This window comes from Mustela erminea, chromosome 15 (genome assembly GCF_009829155.1).
Source record: "Mustela erminea isolate mMusErm1 chromosome 15, mMusErm1.Pri, whole genome shotgun sequence".
In the NCBI taxonomy this organism is placed as follows: Eukaryota; Metazoa; Chordata; class Mammalia; order Carnivora; family Mustelidae; genus Mustela; species Mustela erminea.
This window is the reverse complement of record NC_045628.1, coordinates 62,436,246-62,456,334: the sequence shown is the minus strand read 5'-3', so window position 1 is coordinate 62,456,334 and position 20,089 is coordinate 62,436,246. Positions and strand designations below refer to the sequence as shown.

The 20,089-nt window shown below is 41.6% G+C and overlaps 1 protein-coding gene across 3 annotated transcripts in view; it reads right to left on the bottom strand.

The window, feature by feature from the left end:
- WDFY2 (WD repeat and FYVE domain containing 2) overlaps nucleotides 1–20,053 on the bottom strand; it is a 178,424-nt gene extending 158,371 nt beyond the window's left edge. The window contains exon 1 of one of the 3 annotated variants that reach the window (XR_004279123.1): nucleotides 19,637–20,053. Coding sequence is in view for 2 of the 3 variants with exons in the window: in XM_032314638.1 (XP_032170529.1) it covers nucleotides 19,637–19,773 (137 nt within the window). In the remaining variant the exon portion in view is untranslated. The remainder of the gene's footprint in view (nucleotides 1–19,636) is intronic. The other 2 variants (XM_032314638.1, XM_032314636.1) reach the window with 2 other exon arrangements.
- Between the last annotated feature and the right edge of the window lie 36 nt (nucleotides 20,054–20,089).

Here is a 20,089-nt window from a genome sequence, read left to right as displayed (position 1 = left end):
GTGTGATTGATTTCACATCTACAATTTTGTAATACCAGCACATGGAGCAGGTAAAGAAGGGCATCATAAGGATGTAAAAGGATGCCTACTCTCTTTCTACTTAGTTTGTATTAGAATTTGTTGACCAGTTAATTGATCTGCTAACTTTGGCACTGAAAAACAAATTTGGCCTTTTGTGATACCCACAGAGGCGGGTCCTTCTACCCCTCCACAAGGTCTCTGAGAGAGGGCATAGCACAGTGAGGCTGGATGGAAGGGTGGGTGGGGGTCCAACGACCCACGGTGCACATCCCTACTTTGCCTCTTCTTGGCTACATTTGTTCCCTCACCTTTCAAATGAGAGTAAAATACTAGCTTCATAAAATCATCTTGAGGATTTCATAAGAAAAGACACATGAAGGGCTTAACACAGTGCCTGGCACATGGTGAGTGAGTATGCAATAAATGTTAGCTATTACTAACTACTATTAATATCTTGAAGCTTTCCAGTCTTCTCCCTGAAACCAAATACATACCGTGCCCATATGTGCTTAATGTCATTTTTCAAATTTCAGTTTGTTAAAAATATAATGAAATATATATATATATATGTATATATATACATATATATATATACACACACACACAAGTTCATCCATCAGGGGGAAGAAAAAAAACTTTTCTTTAGCCATGTGTTTTAGAGTTTAGAAAATATGGTTACCATATGGGGTCTACTCACTAGTGCTAAAATTTGTCATGTAATAATGGTTTTTGCTCAGGAACATTCTTAGTGAAATACCTACCCATTTCTCCACCTTATATCCACTACGAGAAAATAACAGTCAACATGTCAAATCAGCAAATGAAGTGATGAGAAAATCATGCCAAGCAGATTTAAAAAAAATCTGTATGAGCAGATTTAAAAAAAAAAAAAAAAAGCAATGAAGATCAGGAGAAAAGGAAGTCAGTGTTCCTCATTCTGCTGCTACTAGAGCAACAACCAACAATACACCAAGCTATAAGGGCACAGCCTCATTTCACGCCCCCACTGTTCCAGCAGTGGGCACTTGCTCCATTGTGTACCTTACATCTCCTCTGACACTTTATCCTTCCCTCCCCCTCCCCAGGCTGCAGCAACTATTGCCATAAGCTGCAACATGAACCCTCTTGTGGTCATAATACCCCAGTGAACAGCTGACCACGGCTGGACCAGTAAGTCTGTCCCCAAGGAACTGTGGAACGAAGACTGGAAGGCTGACATCAGTCTCCCTGCTTTCTTATAGTAGAACATGTACAGTTCAGGAGCAGATGGCAGCCATGTTCTGCCACGTGGACTAAGTAAGAAAGAGAAAGCCGGTGTGAGCAAGAGAGAAGAATGGAGCAGACACAGAGAAACCCGTGAGCAAAACGGAGGGAGGACTTCCGGGTTCTCCCTAAGTTCCACTCTTTAGCTCTATTCCTAGAGCCCAAATGTATCCCTGCCCTCAGATTCTGAAGGATACTTGAGCCTTCTGCCAGTAAACTCCAGAGCTGGTTTCTGCTCACTGTACTAAGAGTCTGTGCCATTATCTATCACCAGAAGACAACTGGTTTCCAGATTCCCTCCCTCACTGTGAACTCCCACACAACAGGAGGAACCTCTGTTGCTCCAATTTTGCCTACTCTGTTCTAAGTTCTGAGCTAGAGGCCTTGAAAAAACACGGTGCTGAGGATCTCAGAGCAGGAGATAAGTAAATAGAGACATAAATAATTTCAATGCACGAAAGGAGGTGTTTTACTAAACACATCAAGACAGTGCTAAGGGAATGCAGCTAGCTATCAGGAGATCAGGAGGAGGCGGCTGAGGTCACATGTAAGCGCTATTAATCCCCAGAGTAGTTCTGTAAGTGAAGTTTACAGGGCAAAAGCTGAATGCCCAGAGAGATCCCTATCAGGCCACATATCAGACAGAGCATGCGCAAATCCTATTGGCTTTCCTCTCGACAAATCATAAAACCCACAAGTAGGAAAGAGCTTAACGTTTTTCAGTAGAGACTTCTGAGTTTCACACATGCATGTACTATCACTTTAAAAACAAGTTTAATTATTTTTTTAAAATGTAACTGCTAGTATCTAGCTGTTTTTACCTGTCAAATATTCAGAACTTCAGTTCTGGTAGGATTAATTAGTACCCATGGGAAATGAACTACCAAATAAGCAACCTTTCTTTTTTTAACTTAAAAAAAAAACACTTGTTTCTTATGTACTATGATTATTTAATTCTCTCAAATTGCGGTAATCTCCCAGCTAAATTACATTTCAAATAACTAAATGTTTCACCATTTTGATCCCAATCTCTCTGCAAATCCATCCAGGATATATGTCACCAGCTTTAACCTCACTTTTCCACATAATATGGACATGGACTACAAGGCAACAAAGAGACCAATTTTCTAGGTAAAAGTTTTGTAAAAGTGGAAATAAGCAATGCTGGGCCCTGAAAATACTAACTAGGACAATATACTCAAAAGGACAAACTTAATATTGAGCTATATAAAAACTGTCCAATGCTTTAAGCTTTCAAGCTCAAGTTCAGTCCTTCACACTCAGGAACGGAACTTTCCAGTAACTATTTAGTGGTAAGACATCAACAAGGGCCTATGCCAAAATATAAAAATGTCAGTTATAGTCAAACATACAAAAGGACATCCTGGTTCCAATGAACCACTGGAAGCTACTCGAAGTAATCTCAAAAAAATTAACCTTTTGGGGGCACTTAGGTCATGATCTCAGGGTCATGAGACAGAGCCCCGCATTGGACTCTGTGCTAGAGGTGTGGAGCCTCCTTGAGATTCTCTCTCCCTCTCCCTCTCCCTTACCCACCCTCCACTCATTCTTTCTCTCTAAAAAGAATAAAATTTAAAAATAAATTAACTTTTTGTTCATCAACAAATCAACAACTTAAGGGAGTGCATGGATCTTCTGGGTTCAATGATACTGATATATACCTCCAGATGTATGCAACCCTTAAAGATTCATTTAGTAATTTTAAGTTATTTAAGAGTAGAGTAGTATAGCAAAGTAGCAGGACACAAGGTTAATACACAAAAGTCAATTGCTTTATTATATACCAGCAATGAACAAGTAGACTTTGAAATTTAAAACATAGTACCACTGATACTAGTACTCCCAAAAATGAAATACTTGAGTATAAATCTAGCAAAATATGCACAAGATCTATATGAGGAAAACTACAAAATTCTGATGAATGAAATCAGAGAATAACTAAATAAATGAGGAGATCTTCCACCTTCATGGATAAGAAGACCCAATATTGTCAAGATATCATCAGTTCTTCCCAACTTGATGTGTAGTTTCTTTTTTTTTTTTTTTTTTAAGATTTTATTTATTTATTTGGCAGACAGAGATCACAAGTAGGCAGAGAGGCAGGCAGAGAGAGAAAGGGAAGCAGGCTCCCTGCCAAGCAGAGAGCCCGATGCGGGGCTCTATTCCAGAACCCTGCGATCATGACCTGAGCCGAAGGCAGAGGCTTAACCCACTGAGCCACCCAGGTGCCCCTTGATGTGTATTTTCAATGCAAACCCAATAAAAATCCAAGCAAATCATTTTATGGGTATTAATAAACTGATTCTAAAGTTTGTGAGCAGAAGCAAAGGACCCAGAATAGCCAACACCCTACTGAAAGAAAGAACAAAGTTAGAGGATTAATGAATGCCACCAGACTTCAGGACTTACTAACAAACTATAGTAATGAAGACAATGTGGTATGGGTGAAAGAATAGAAAAATGGATCAATGTAACTGAACAGAGAACCTGACACAGACCGCCCCCACCCCCATAAATAACACAAGTGATCTTCACAAAGGAGCAAAGACAATACAATGGAGCAAAGACAGTCCCTTCAACAAATGGGCTTGAAAGACTGGCATCCACTTGCAAAAGAATGAATCTAGAGAGACCTTTACACTCTTTACAAACATTAACTCTAAATGGATCATAGACCTAAATATAAAATGCAAAATATAAAACTCTGTTCTGACAGTCCCAAGCCTACTGATGGTAGCACCATCGGTTAGAAATATCTGCAGCACACGTTATCGCTCGGAGTGAGCTCCACAGACACTTTCCCTACTATAGCCCCTACTTTTGGCTGGGCCATTTCTTGGGTTCTAAGCTCAATCACAAAATACAGTTCACCAAGAAACCACTACAGAAATTTGAGGAACCAGATTTATTACTCATAAGTTCTGGATAGTACACAGCACTCCAGAGGGTCACAGAGCAAGGTCACAGGTAGAGAAAGAGAGAGAATGGACCCAGGGCTCTGCCTTTACTAGGATCCAAGGGTGGTGTTGAGGGTTTCACAAGTTCACTCTTTATTGGCTAAATTAAAACATAAGAACAAGAATTAAGGCACTGAAAGGGAGAAGGGGGATCTCTCAAGCAGATCTCTTAAGCAGTCACTTACCTAGGTTACCCAGAGCTTTCTGAAACAAGGACCTTCATGTGTGGAAATGGCCTAGTCCCTTATCTGGTTGTCTTATCAGAAGCTGTGTCATACAACCAGCAATACATTTATTCAAGATGGATGCCTTTTGAAGTAAATGCCTCCACAACCAAAATGTCAGGAACTTATACTACAAACTCCTAGAAGAGGAAGTAAAAGAAATTCTAGATGACCCTGGACATGGTGATCATCTTTTTAGGTCCAACATCAAAGACACAATCCATAACAGAAATAATTGATAAGGGCACCTGCGTAGTTCAGTTGTTTAAGAGTCTGCTTTGGTTCAGGTCATGATCCCAGAGCCCTGGAATTGAGCCTCACATCAGGCTCCCTGATTAGTGGAGAGTTTGCTTCTCCCTCTGCCCCCTCCCCTGCTCATGTCTGCTCACTCTCTCTCTCTGAAATAAATAAATAAAATCTTAAAAAAAAAAAATTGATAAACTGTATTTCTTTAAATCTAAAATTTCTGCTCAGTGAATGACAATATCAAGACAATGAGAAGATAAGCCACAGACTGGGAGAAAACATTTACCAAAAAAATAAATAAATAAAAAATAAAAATAAATAAATCAAAAAAGGACTATTATCCAAAATATACAAAGAACTTTTAAAACTCAACAATAAGAAAACAAACCATTCAAGTTAAAGACAAACAAACAAACAACAAGAAGAAAAAAAAAACAGGGGTCAAAGACCTTAACAGACACCTCACCAAAGAAGATCTACAGATGGCAAATAAGCACATTAAAAGATATTCCACCTCCTGTTGTCATGGAAATGGAAATGAAAATAACAATGAGGTATCAGTACATGTCTATAAGAATGGCCAAAATCCAGAACACGAATACCATCAAACGCTGGTAAAGATTTGTGAAGCAACAGGTACTTGCCTTCAGTGCTGGAGGGAATGCAAGATGGGACAGCTACTCTGGAAGACAGTTTGGTGGTTTTTTGTAAAACTAAACATACTGGTGCCATACAATTCGCCACCAATTGTACTCCTTGGTATTTACCCAAAGGAGGTGGAAACATGTCCACACAAAAACCTGCACAGGAATGTTTACAACAGTTGTACTGATTAATGCCAAAGCTTGGAAGTAACCAAGATGTCCTTCAGTAGGTGAATGGATAAATTGTGCTACATCCAGACAATGGACTATTATTTGCTGCTAAAAAGAAATGAGCCATTAAGACATGAAAAGACATGGAGGAAACGTAAATGTATATTACTAAATGAAAGAAGACAATCTAGAAAAAGCAAAACTGTGGACAATAAAATAAAAGATCAGTGCTCAGGGGTAGTGGGGAAAACAGGATGAGGAGGCACAGAGCACAGAGGATATTTAGAGCGGTGAAAGTACTGTTTGGTACTATAATGATGGTGTGTCATTATACATTTGTCCAAAAAATATACAATAGCAAGGGTGAGTTTTAGGTAACCAATGGACTTTGGATGACAACGATGTGTCAGCACAGTTCATCCTTGGTAAAATTGTGCCATTCTGGTAAGTGATGTTGATAACGGGGCGGGGGAGGGGCTATATATGTGGGGAGGCATTTTTGAAAAGAAAACAAAGAGTAAAACCAGAGAGGTGGGGTAAAGATCATACCAGAGAAAAAGGACATCCCACACATATGTACCTACAGGGAACCCACACATCTCTCTGGAGCCTTAAGACTCCTTGCCTGGGCCTCTCCCTCTCCCCATACTACTATGAACCTTTTCAGATTAGGTAAACTTTTTTTTCTCAGCTTTTTTCCTACTCTGTTCAGATAAAGCTCCAAGATCTACACTGTGTACATCTGATACACAGAAACTTCCCACAGTGCAACCAAATTCCAAACCAATTTAATCCGTCCAAACGGCCTGTTAATTCAGCTGACTACTATGTTTAAGCATAACTAGCCTAATTCAGTCTTACCTTCTGGAGAAAAATTACACATTCTTCAAAACTGTTTACCATCTGAGCTTTGAAATATAAAGAGAACTTATTAAGCCATTCATACATAAATTCAAAAATCAAAATATAATAAATAGCCATTCCCAACACCCCTTCTCCCGCAAACAAAATCAACCTTTAACATATCAGACAGCTATGATTCTCCAAAGGCCAGAAATGCCAATGAGCACTAAAACAGATTACTATAATTCTAATAGCATGCGAAGATTCTCTTCTACTGAAGGGAACTGATTCCAGAAAAATATTAATCCAGATCAACAAAATAATAGGCAATGTTGTAATTTTACAGGTTTTTTACATTAGAATTTAAATGAACTTAAAATATTACATCCATCTGCTTTGAAAAACAAAGAAAATAAAGAAAACACAAAACTCTCCAAATTCAAATAATTATATACATTTGGGGTGCCTAGCTGGCTCCATCAGTTAAGTGTCCAACTCTTGGTTTCAGCTCAGATTATGATATTGGGGTCTGAGAGCGAGCCCTGAGTTGGGCTCCTCTCTCCAAGAGAGTTGGAATTCTCTCTCCCTCTTCCTCTGTCCCTTCCCTTCTCTCTCTCTCTCTCTCTCTCTCTCTCTCACACACACACACACACACACACACACACTCACTCTCTCCTCTCTCAAAAAAAAAAAACAAAAAAAACCCGGATATATTCATGTTTTGTATTTAGAGCCACAGTCCTTAATGTGTGTAGAGGACCTAACAATATGTGAAGTATGAAAACTATGAAAAATCAATTCAGGGACCCCTGGGTGTCTCAGTCAGTTAAGTGTCTGCCTTGGGCTCAGGTCATGATAACTGGGTCCTGGGATGGAGGCCTGCATCTGGCTTCCTGCTCAGTGGGGAGACTGCTTCTCCCTCTGCCCCTCCCCCAACCCATCCCAGCTTGTTCTCGTGCTCTCTCTCTCTCATAAATAAAAACTTCTAAAAAATTAAATAAATAAAACGTATTAGAAAAACAGCCCACAGGAAGGAAGGCAAAGCCTAACATCCCCGTAGGAATGGCTAGATGCAGCACTTCAGAGCACAGCCTCACTGAACCCCCAGAATAATCCCACGAGGTAGGTATTCTTTTAATTCCCATTTGACAGCTGCAAAGGTCATCACACCACTGGCAGATGGCAGCAGTAAGCATCAAACTCAACTCTCCCTGACTTGAGCCCCAGGCTCCAACATTGCTACAAAGCCTCCAGAGAGGGGATAAGAAGGGATGAAACGCTCAGCCTAATTTACCAATGCCTGCCTTTATTCTATATATTTACTGTGTATAACATGAGGCTGGCTTATAAAAGCTGTCTTAATGTTTAACATATGTGCTTCCTCCTTCCACCCCTACCTAATTTTTTAGAAAGATGGGCTTTCTGGGGACGCCTGGGTGGCTCAGTTGGTTAAGCAGCTGCCTTCGGCTCAGGTCATGATCCCGGCGTCCTGGGATCGAGTCCCACATCGGGCTCCTTGCTTGGCGGGGAGCCTGCTTCTCCCTCTGCCTGCCACTCTGTCTACCTGTGCTTGCTCTCACTTCTCTCTCTACGACAAATGAATAAATAAAATCTTTAAAAAAAAAAAAAAAAAAAAAAAGATGGGCTTTCTGGATATCTTTCCATTTCTTCTACTTCTTCTAAATACCCAAGAAATTCAAACTACTGGCAAAACACAAGGGAAAGTGCTGCCTTTCAGACTCAGAGGAAGACAAGAAAGCCATATCTCCAATGCAGTTTCCCCACGGGTAGGCAGCAGGGTGTCTCTCTCGTGGCCTTGCCCAAATGACCTTAGCCAGAAGTTGTCCATAGGAAGGGATGGCACAGCCGTATCTCCCCATCTGTCAAGAGAGGCCAGCAATCTGGACTTTTATGTGAAATCCAGATTTTTAGAACTTGGCTACTAATTCAAACTTCCAGAAACACTGCATAGGGTCAACATGTGCCTAAGGGTGAACTCCACCCACCAGCTGCAGGCTTGTGATGCCCAGGCTTCCAGTGGAGAGTAGCTCAGACATACACCCCTATCTTAAAATAATCCCCATGGAATACAAGGAAGATACAGCCCTTGACCTCCAAGAGACAAGCGGGGACAATGGACACATCATTTCAGGACAATGACAAATGGAAATGGGAAGAGGTCTGTGAAGGAGAACACAGCAGCCAGCAGCCACATCTATCTCCTGCCCACTGGCTTTCAAGGGGCAAGTCTGGGAAGTGGAAGTATAAAAATCCGAGTAACATTACCCTTCTGTATCTAGAGAAGAGAAACAAGGGCTCCGAACTATATGAACACACACAAACAAAAATTCAATAGCCCTGCCTTTGTGTATCCAAGGTAACTCTTAAAATAGTCAAGCCTTAATGGAACCATAGCAACAGGAAAAGCTTACCTACTTAGAGGCATGGTGGTATCATAAGAAATAAACTCCCCTCTACTCAGGACCATCTATGCTCCCAGTAACAAAGCCAAGTGCTGCAGAAATGTCAGCTCATCTCAATCTCACAACTACAGGAGGACGCATTATGCCCAATTTACAGTAATGGAAACTGAAACTCTGAAGTCCCAAAGTTTGGGAAAGAGCCAATCATCTGGAGCCAAATGATGCCTATCCTATTAAAAACTCACCAACCTGGCCAGAGAGACTCAGGCTATTATCAGAGACAGATAACAGGACGCCATGAAGAACAACTCATTAGTTACAGTAACTGAAAGTATAGAACCAATATTTTTTTTTCTAAGATTTTAATTATTTATTTATTTGACAGAGAGAGAGAGAGAGGTCACAAGTAGGCAGAGAGGCAGGCAGCAGGCTCCCCACCGAGCGGAGATCCCAAAGCAGGACTCGATTCCAGGACCCTGAGATCATGACCTGAACCAAAGGCAGAGGCCCAACCCACTGAGCCACCCAGGCGCCCCAGTATAGAACCAGTATTAAAAGAAACCCACAGTAGGCCCTGTTGATTATGAAATTTAATTTTGTGATAAAGGCAGTTTAACAAAAACATACAAAAGAAAGCATAAGGACTAGGCAGTAAATGAAGTCGAAATAATCAACAGCAAATTTCAGAAATACCCTTTACACTCCCCAGTTTATACCATCCAACAAAATACATTCCAAATGAATCAAGAAGTTACTTTTCCACCAAATTATATAACCATGATAAACAAAATATGCATATGCAACAACTCCCTGGGGAAAGAAAACTACTTCCCAAAATTAGGAAAGATAGAAGAAACTTCACTAGCAAGAAAGCACAGATGGTTCAATTAAAAAGTAAATGTTTTCTGTGTGAAAAATAAACAGAGGATAAGGCATATATCTGGATATACAATAGACAAAAGGTTAATATCCTTACTATATCTACGCAATACATGCACAAGAAATTGTGCAGAAGAACCAGGAGCCATCAATGGGGGAACAAAGGACAGGAACAGACAATTCACAAAAAGGAAATATAACAATTAAAGAAATAAATTAAAAAATATCCAGGGGCACCTGGGTGGCTCAGCCGACCAGGCATCTGACTCCTGGTTTCAGCTCAGGTGGTGATCTCAATGCAGGTTGTGATCTCAGGGCATTGAGATCAAGCCCCTTGTCAGGCTCTACACTCAGCACTGAGCCTGCTTGAGATTCTCTCTCTCCCTCTCCCTCCCCCTCTGCCCACCTCCCACACTCTCTCTCTAAAACAAATACATAAAATATTTTTTTAAATATTCATGAGCCATCCAAAACATAAAAATTAAATATCTAAGGAAGCAAGGGCCAAGATACCAGTGGGAACAACAGATACACTGTTTCAGGACAACATGGTTAAACAGAAAGAAGAAGAAGCCTGCAAAGGAGAACACTGTGGCCAGCAGCCACACACATCTCCTGGCCACTGGCTGTCACAGGGCAGGTCTGGGATGCGGCACACTGGCAGAGTAGAAGGCCAGAGTAATGCCACCCTTACAGAAGAAATTATCACGTAAACTATAAAAAAGATTTTTAAAATGATAATATCCGTGTCTGGTCAGATGTGGCCAAACTAATATTCCAATATTATACACTAATATCATAAAGTGGCACAAACATTTTGGAAAGCAATACTGCAAAATTTTTCTAATTTTTCCTTAAAAAATAATCCAAAAATATGGGGGGAACATAGCTATATGCCTAACAGTTTTCATCCTAACATTTAGATTATCAGTACCTTGAGAGCAGGGTGTCTTCCTTACCAAGGGCCAAGTACATACAGTATAAGCCTTACATAAATACAAGTGCAAATGAAGGAAAAGAAAAATATACAGCCACTGAAGATGATGGCTAAAGACAACATAGCAGGTGGCACAATTTTAAGCGGGGGCAAGAATAATAAAAGTATGTGATTACAGTCCTATTTTTGAAAGCTGCATTAGCAAAACTTCTGGAAGGAAATGCATATAAAACACTAACAGTCATTGTGTTATGAGGTTTATGGTGATCATTTTTTATTATGGTTATATTATCTTTATTTAAAATGTAAACATTCTCCAGAGGAATTGTTATGGTTATTTAAAACACAAATTGATCCTCAGAAATTGAGGAAAAGATTTTAAAAAAATGCTGTAACAGGGGCTCCTGGCTGGCTTGGTCGGTAGAGCACAGCAGCTCTTGATCTCAGGGGCCGTGAGTCTGAGACCCACGTTGAGTTTAGAGACTGCTTAAAAAAATAAATTTTAGACCTTCCACCATGAGGACACCACAAGAAGGTACCAACTGTGAGGCAGAAGGAGGGATTTCATCTGACTGCTCTAATGGCTTGACCTGGGACTTCCCAGCCTCCACCACTGGTCATGCATCCTTAGATCTTCTAATTCCTGAGACAGACAAGGCCAGGATAGGCATTTACGAACAGTCTTGGTCCACTAGCCTAAAGGTGATGCCCATTCTGCCTTAGGCAAATGACAGAGGTATCTCTCCCTGATAACAAAGCTGCACAGCAAATCAAAATATACCTAGAAGGAAGGGGGGGGTGTCAGTGGGTGACTCCCATGTGATGACGCTGAAATGGCGTGATGGAGACACGACCCCCTGTACAGACTGGACACTCTAGTTATCCTCCACTTCCACGTCTAGAGACACACCACCCATGTTTGCTTCTCAGACTCTGCTTTATGTTCCCATTACTGTCACACCAACAGCACCCCACGACTTGTCTTTCACATGTCCATTCAATCAGTCATTAACAGTTGGTGGTGGTGATGTTGGTGGTTGTATGTTGGGGGGAGGGGAGAGAAGGGGAGGTGATGTTACCAATATTGTTCATGGAGGGGGTGCCTGCATGGCTCAGTCAGTTGCCTGCATGGCTCAGTCAGTTAAGCGTCTGACTCTTGGTTTCTGCTCAGGTGATGATCTCAGGGTTGCGAGATCGAGCCCTGTGTCAGGCTCTTTGCTCAGCAGGGAGTCTGAGATTTTTCTTTCTCCCCTCCCTTTGCCCCCCCCCTCAAATATAAATCTTAAAAAAAAATTTTTTTTTAAGTAACAACAAATGGAAAAGGCACAGAATCCCCAAACAGCTCCACATTATAGGTAAAAAGCTAAAAGACCAGCTAAGGAGAAAAGCACAGGGAGGTGAGCAGCTGACATTCATAATTTGGATGAGAAGCACCCTCTCTGAGTCCTAAAACTCAGGAATAAATGAACACATCACAGGAAGCCAAAATACAGCCACTTACAGCTGCTCAGTCTGCTGTGCTTCTGGTGTTCTCTGAGCTTCTGGCTCGGGGCTCAAAGGGTTCAGGACTCTGAGACGAGGTCAGTGCTCTGGTCTCTGGAAATTCAGAAAGGCAGGGCAGGCCAGGGGCAGAAAAGATGGGGGCAAGAGCAGGCAGTGAAGGTCCCTAAGGGGAACTGTATTCCCACCTTCCAGAAAAACCAAAACTTTCTCTAAAGCTCTGCCTTTCAACCTGCTGTTCTCAACTCTGGTTCATGAAATCAGCTGAATGAGTCACAACCATGCACACGACAACGGAACAACAGATGCATGCATGTCACATTTAAAGGACACCATTTTACAGAACTTTGGTTTTGGTTATATACGTGCATATGTGTGAGAGTCTACAGTTTGAGGTAGCACAGCTAAATATATTTCTTACTATGATATGTGGTCAAAAGGTGTCAAAGGCATTACTCTAGACCACTCAGTCCCTGACAAGGGGACCAGCAAACCACCCAGAGCTAAGCTATTCAGTTATCTGAAACTAAAGGATTCATCTAGAAGTAGGAATGCAGTGAATCCAGTTCAACTGAGTATTCGGCACCAATACAAAACAAATGCCTCTTTAATACTTCATCCAGGAAGAAATTAGCGCTGCCCTTCAAAGGCTCCAGAAAGCATCATTTTAGAACTGCCTCACATAGTACGGGCCACTTTTTCCACTCTCCACACTTCCCTCGGCTCAAGGTTTGATTGAGGGTGATGTGTCTGCAGACATTTTACACCTGTCTAGTCACCACGTGGACACGCCACACTGTCAGAGTCACAGCTCGGAAACCCAACACGGTCCTTGGCCAGATGGGAGAAACTGAGGCTTTGAGTGATGAAATGCCCTAGGCAGTGCCCAAGGTCAATACTGGGAACAGCTGAGATCAGATTCCCAGACCCAGTTCTCCTCCAAGAATCTTTAAATTAAAGATTTAAATTTTGTACACATGAGAGCACAAAGCAGCCTACCCTGCCAAGACACCAGCAGATGACTTTGTTTTCTTTTTTTTTGGTCTCATTTGCTAGTTTCTTACACCTCTGAATTATTTTTTTTTTAATTCTTTTTTTTTTTTTTAAAGTAGGCTCCACTTTAGGCATGGAGCTTGAACTCACAACCCCGAGATTAAGATCTGAGCTGAGATCAAGAGTCAGATGTTTAACCGAATGAGCCACCCAGGTGCCCCTGCATTAATTTCTACTGATGACTAAATGCAATGTTTGGATGAGGAGGCCCCCTCCCCTTTAAAAAAAAAAAAAAAAAAAAGTAATGAAACTGCCTGAAGGTGCACAAGCAAAGTTATTTTTTGTGTTAGGAAATTTTTAGGTTAACTGTGGCATCTCCTTGGAAGATCTATTGAAATAAAAATTCCTTCTATTCTGATACTGCAGTTGAGAAGAAAAGCTTGGCTTGAGGCCACTTCTTTTTCAGATAAGTATATATTGTATATAATCTAGATTACGCTACAGATACCAACAGCTCACTACTTGAAATAATCTTTAGTCACAATTTACTTATAGATTTCTACATGCCACAGTGTTTTAATTTCCCCCAAACTGTTAACTTTTTAATGGCATCAAGATGATTCTCAATGACAAATAGAAAATGTTTCCCTCTCAAAGCCAAATTCAACGTGAAAACTGAGACAGGGAAAGATGCTATACGAGGAAAAGCAGTGTTTCCTTTTTAACAGTTTTGATTTGGTTTGCTTGGAACAGATCAGCCCTCTAAAGCCTCATCATCCAGCTACTAGCATCCTATGATTTTTACTATTTTTCTTTTTCAAAGTAAGTTTAGTTAACACATGAGGTATAAGATTGTTGGTCAGGATTTCACAATCCAAGAATCACTCATTTTCAGAGGGTCCGAATTTTCCATTGTCCTGCAGATGAATGTACCCTGATTAAGATCTCTGAGGTCCTGGACAGAATCTGGTATAAGTGCATACATTAAGTAGGAATTTCAGAACCATCAGGAGCTCTAGGGTCACTGGAAGCTAAGCCTCCTCCAGTAAGCCTCCTTAAACAAGCTTTTCCATAGTGATCTTTTCTTAAAAAGTCAATCTGTATTCTGACCTTTAGAGACATAGAGGCAGCCTGTTTCCAGACAGATTTGCTGGCATTAAGACGGCCTCATGCTTTGAATTCAGTATCAAGGTCTAATTTTCAACAATCACATGGAGTAAATTCCCATTTGGGGCCCTTGAAACCAGCAATTATTACCACCTAGTGAAGAGTCTCAAGTGCATAGTTGAAAGTTTATTAATTTTATGCCATTAAATAGACAAATGACACACTCAAAAATTTATTTAGATGGGTTCTAATTTTGTCCCCTTTAATGACCTCATATCATCACTCTTAAGAACTCAACTTTCAGAACTTGCACTGCGGGAAACCTCTGATTTGCATTTTCCAAATTTTTTTTGATCAAGTATTATAAAATACATGGCATCAAACTACCAGTAACTCAGCTGAACTGAGCCAAGGTCTTAAGTATTACTGAAACAATGGTTTCAGCCAGAGAACTGAGATAGTGCAATTTCACAATGATAAGAACCAAAGGTAAATCAACCAAGAGCATGAGGATTTATAAAATGAAATGAAATTTTAACATATCTTTTCAAGAAACAGTCAAGTAGTGGTAACCACTTAGAATCGAGTAGTTCAGAATGAAAAAACAGAAACAAAAACAAACAAAACAAAAAAACAAAAAACACCTTAGAGATTTAAAAAAAAAGAAATCCAACCCTTCTCTTGTCCCAGTCCCTTCCCAACCTCATCCCCAGCTTTACTGTTAATCTGGCTGAAAGCAAACTACTAAGTTTTTCTCAGGCTCAACTAAAATATCTTTGCTCTCTCTTTGCTCCAGGAAACTCACCACCTCCTCACGCCCAATTTATTCCAAACTGGTGATTGATCAGCCATTGCATAACTCATTCAATGAATATATACTGCCTTGTGCTAGGCACTAGGGATCAGATCTCCTCATTGGTAGATAAAAATCTGACTCTTTTACCATGGGAGGGGGGAGAGGTTCTGTCTGCCCTTAGGGATCACAGGTAACACTATGTTGCATAAATTGGTCCTGAACAAAATTAGAATATAAGATGGTCATCCACCCACACTCCCTTCTCCATTACACTTATCCCCAACAGTGCCTCCCCCACCCACCCATCAGAGATCAGAGTCTCCTCCCCAATACCCCACCACCACAGCCTTGGATCTTTTTATCCAGAAAAGAATTTCAAATTTTCGTTCCCAGAGGTTTTAGAAACTTTCACTCATAGTCACTTCTCTGGAGACACTAATTTTCCAGAGTCCTCAAATCACTCAGAACTGAGTTCTGAATTCAAGCTGACTGGCTGCTGAATCTATACTCTTAACCAGTCCATTTTAGTGCTTCTCAGTGAATGGGAGTTTTCTTTTCCTCCTCTACCTACAATGCTCTTTCCTTTACCCTCACTTTTTCACATGAACTCCTAGTCATCCTGCAAGATCCATCTGTAGAAGCACTCCTTTTCTCTAACCACCACAAGCAGAGATTCTTCAGTAACCCCAGACCACGACGTTTGTACCTGTCTTCAGCACATCTCTTTATACTGAGATAAAAACGGACCGCCCCCGTTTGTACCTGTCTTCAGCACATCTCTTTATACTGAGATAAAAATGGACCGCCCCCTCCCTTTACCTACTGCAAAGGTACAGACTCCTGACAAAGGAAGAACTTGAGCTGCCCACTAGTAACAACCCAGAGTTACTAAAACTCTCTGTATGAATGCCAAGACTGTTGATTTGTGTTAAAATATGAATATAAAGAATATATAAATGTAGACGTCTAGATGGGGCTGGGTCCCACCTAGAGAGAGGTCTCTCCTGGCCTTCATCACTGGAGAAGAAGCCATCACAGGACAAGGAAGCTCCGGGGAAGCTACAGACTAGATGTTAGCGTCAACTATAATCGAGCTAAGCAAAGAATGATAAGATGGCATCCACTCAGAAAAGACAGTCCATAAGGCAGCTGGGACATGAGGAACCCAAAGTACCAAAGGTGGGTGTGTCTCCCAGAGACAGAATCCAGAATCCAACTATATGCAAATCAAAGACACAGAAATGGCCAGGCAGTTCCTAGAACTGGGAACTGATATCACCAGAAATCTAATCTTTGAAATCAGATTGTTTTTAATATTTCTTATGTTCCCTTTTATTTCCTTCCTTGGTCTCTAGTAAAGTTCCAGGCTGTCCTAATTGTGCTAAGGTAAACTGAGGATGAGAGTTTTTATGGACTCTTTGGCCTGAAGATTAGAATGTTATCAACACACTACTGACAGCAGCAGTAGAATGAAAATGGTAATCCAAGTGAAAGAATCCCCCAAAAGACGATAAAATGTAGGGGACAATAAGGGTTGCAGAATCTTGCCACTCTTCCCTCTCCAAAAATTCTATTTTCAATACTAAATCTTAGAGGTTGTGGTTTTGTTTTATTATCTTCTAAAACTTCCCAGCACTAAACTGTATCTTGAAAGGATCTTGTCATTTCACCAGTGTAGTCTACTTAAGTGCTCAGAACACAACAAAAACTTAAATGTTTGTTGATAGAATGTACGAAGCAATGCATGGACTTTCAAAGTTGTAGGGCACCCTGAAGACCACCCAATCCAGTCCTTCGCCCACAAGTGCACATCTGTCCACACAGGGCTTTAATAGATTGTCAAAAAAGTCATTCAATAAGTATCAACTAAATACCTACAATAGCTAAGAAGCTTTCAGGAGCAATAACAAAAATATATCAGTCACTGATGCACAGCAAATGCTTGGGGGGCCCAGCATGCATCAGGCACTTTGCTAGGCCCTCAAGATATTACAATGAATAAAACACACATAGCACCGACCCTAAGTATCAATAATACTGTTTAAAATAGAAAATGTTAAGTGTTTTCTAAGGCTAGATAAAGCTATCTGGATTCAGAAATCAAAAAGGGAAACCGGGTTTCCAAAGAACTTCTGGGACACTGCCATACAGGATAGGACGTTATTTGTGATTTAACCTTGGAGTTCAGGAATAAAAACTGTTAGTTTCTAGTTGAAGCAGTTAATGAAAATGGCTTTTTAGGTTTTGAGGAAAATCAATATTCTATCTTCATATCTTTAGCATTATATCAAATGGCATAATGATGGATTTTGAAAGAGATCAATTCTCTTTTAATGAAAACCATAATCAAAACTGAGCTCTAAATAACAAAGTTGTTGTCACTTGTGAGTATGGAAACACAGATTTGCCAATTTGAGTATTAGTAAAATATATGTAAAGAATAATTCTGGGCTTATGGGTGGACCTTATTTATTTAACAGTAACTCTATAATAAAATAATTTCTATTACTTACATTTTAAACTAGAAAAGTGAGAATTAAGCTACCATATAGGTAAACGTCACATTTCTTTTGTCCTGTAATCAAATGAGATTTATCTTCCAGTTTCTTTCATATATGCTACTTCAGCTTCTCCAAACACATTGAAATGCATCCTACTAAAGCTGTTTCCTTCAAGATAAACACACTAAAATGGAAATTAGGAGACTCAGGAGCTAGGCCTGACTTCACCACCTGCTACATGAATTTAGGCAGGTAAATTCTCTTGCCTTAATTTTCTCATCCATGAAACGAAGCAGTTAGAGCAAATAACCTCTAAAATCCCTTTGAACTTTTAAAAAACAACACAAACAAAAAACTCTTTAAACTAACTTCTACTCCTAAACCATGAACCAAAGCAAAAAGTTACAAAACTAATATTAAAGGAGGTTAAGTTTAACTAACTTTCTCCTTCTTTTACTTGACTTATAAAACTTATTTATCAATTTCCTACAGCAGTTAGGTTGAGCAGTTTCATCTACAGCAGTTATAGACTGAGAAAGTAAAGTCACTATATCCCTTTAGAAACAATGCCATGGGGCACCTGGGTGGCTCAGTGGGTTAAGCCTCTCCCTTCAACTAAGGTCATGATCTGAAGGTCCTGGGATGGAGCCCCATATCAGGCTCTCTGCTCAGTCTCTCTCTCTCGGCCTGCCTCTCTGCCTACTTGTGATCTCTGCCTGTCAAATAAATAAATAAAATCTTTTAAAAAAATTAAACACTCATAAACTACTCTGAATTTCAAAAGGTTTTCAATCCACGTACTCCATTTCGGCAACATATTTCTTCTGTTCCCTATACAGTGCTTGCCACTGACCTATGTTTACAATTTCCCCCACTGGATCTAGGAAATGACTCGAGCACATTTTGGAGGAAGACGATGTAGACAAACAAGCATGGGTGATTAATATACGCATCCTAGTTCTACTGAAGAACCTATCAGAAAAAGAGACCTATCAGGCAAATTTTTGTTAGGCCACACTGTATGCAAAGTGCGGAAATGACTATAAAGACAGTAATGAACACGTTACTACTTTACTTCTGCCTGCAACTGTCCTGGTCACAGAAAAAAAATATTCTCTACCTCAGCATAATTTGAATTTACATTAAGAAAACCTAACTACTGTTTTAAGGTGAAAAGCCCCTTCTCATATACCTCCAAAGAGCTACAATTTTTAGAACCCTAGCTGGTATTATTGAAATAAGTCCAGATAAATACCATAATTACTATATTCAGGCATCATTCCTATGGAAATTAGCTTCATCGGCTTAATTTCTGCATATTAAATGAATTAAGTTAAAGCGCAAACGCTATTGTCTGAAAAACAAGGGAAATCATTAAAGGCAGAAAAACGGGCTCCACTTCTGCAAATTAAGCAAAATTAAGCAAAAAGAAAGGAAGCAAGCAAAGGGAAGGAACTCGAGAGCTATTTGCAGCAGTGGTCCCTTGCAAGTTCTGGGCGCTTCCCCTCCCGCTCGAAGAAATAAGAAAAGGAGTGCAAAGAAGAGAAGGCACCTCTCCTTTCAGGCAGGAGCCCAAAGTTACACTCTTTTCACAACTTGCAATATTCGTTGAATTCAGTGTAAGATGTACAGGAGATCTGGATTCCGTGGGACTGACTGGGAGAAGGGAGTGGCATTTACTTTCCGTCTGGAGCCCTAAGAACTGTACCAGAGCACTCAAAAACCCTTAGTTATCTAGCTCTCGGAGCATCCTTCCCACGCACACACCTGCAGGACTGGGCGGACCCACTCTCTTCCCCTCCGGTCCTTAGGGCTGGACCAAGGTCCAGTGGCCCGCGCACCGTTAGTCTAAGGGCCACCCTGGCGCGGCCAGCGCCACCGGCCCCGGGCAAGGCCAGAGCGCACGCCGCCGTCTGGTCTCCGCTTCCCAGAGCCACGCAGTGGCGGCAGAGCGCAGCTGGACACCAGCACACCAGGATGCGCATTATAATAAAAACTTGGGGGAGTACGTCTACACTCGCGCCGACGTGGAGGCACAGCCCGGAACCCGGGTTCCGGGACCGCCGGCCCGTCCCGCCCCTCCTCGCGGCCGAGGGGCGGCGGTCCGTACCTGTCCTCCGAGACGCTGATGACGCCCTCCTCCTTGGGCACGATCACGGCCATATTCACCACCTCCTGGGACCCCTCGACCCGCTGCAGCAGGATGGGCTTGCGGGTCAGCGGCTTGGGCTGGATCTCCGCCGCCATCGGGAGGAGGGGGCGCGCCGGGAGCGCCGCCGACAACCGCGCTGCGGGGCCGGGCTGAGGAGACCGCTCGGGTACGGGCACAAGCGGAGACAGGGACTCTGGGTGACCGGAGCGGGACGCCGAGGACCCGCGATCATAGCCTGGCCGCCGCTCCGGGAACGACTCCGCGCTCCCAGCTTGGGGCACCGAAACCGCCAGGACCTGGGCTGCAAGCCGGCGCCAGCACCCGAGGAGGGGGCGGAGAGCTGGGGGGCGGAGCCGATGGGGGCGGGGCCTGCCCCAGGGGGTGGCCGCTGGTGGGCGCGAGGGCGGCTGC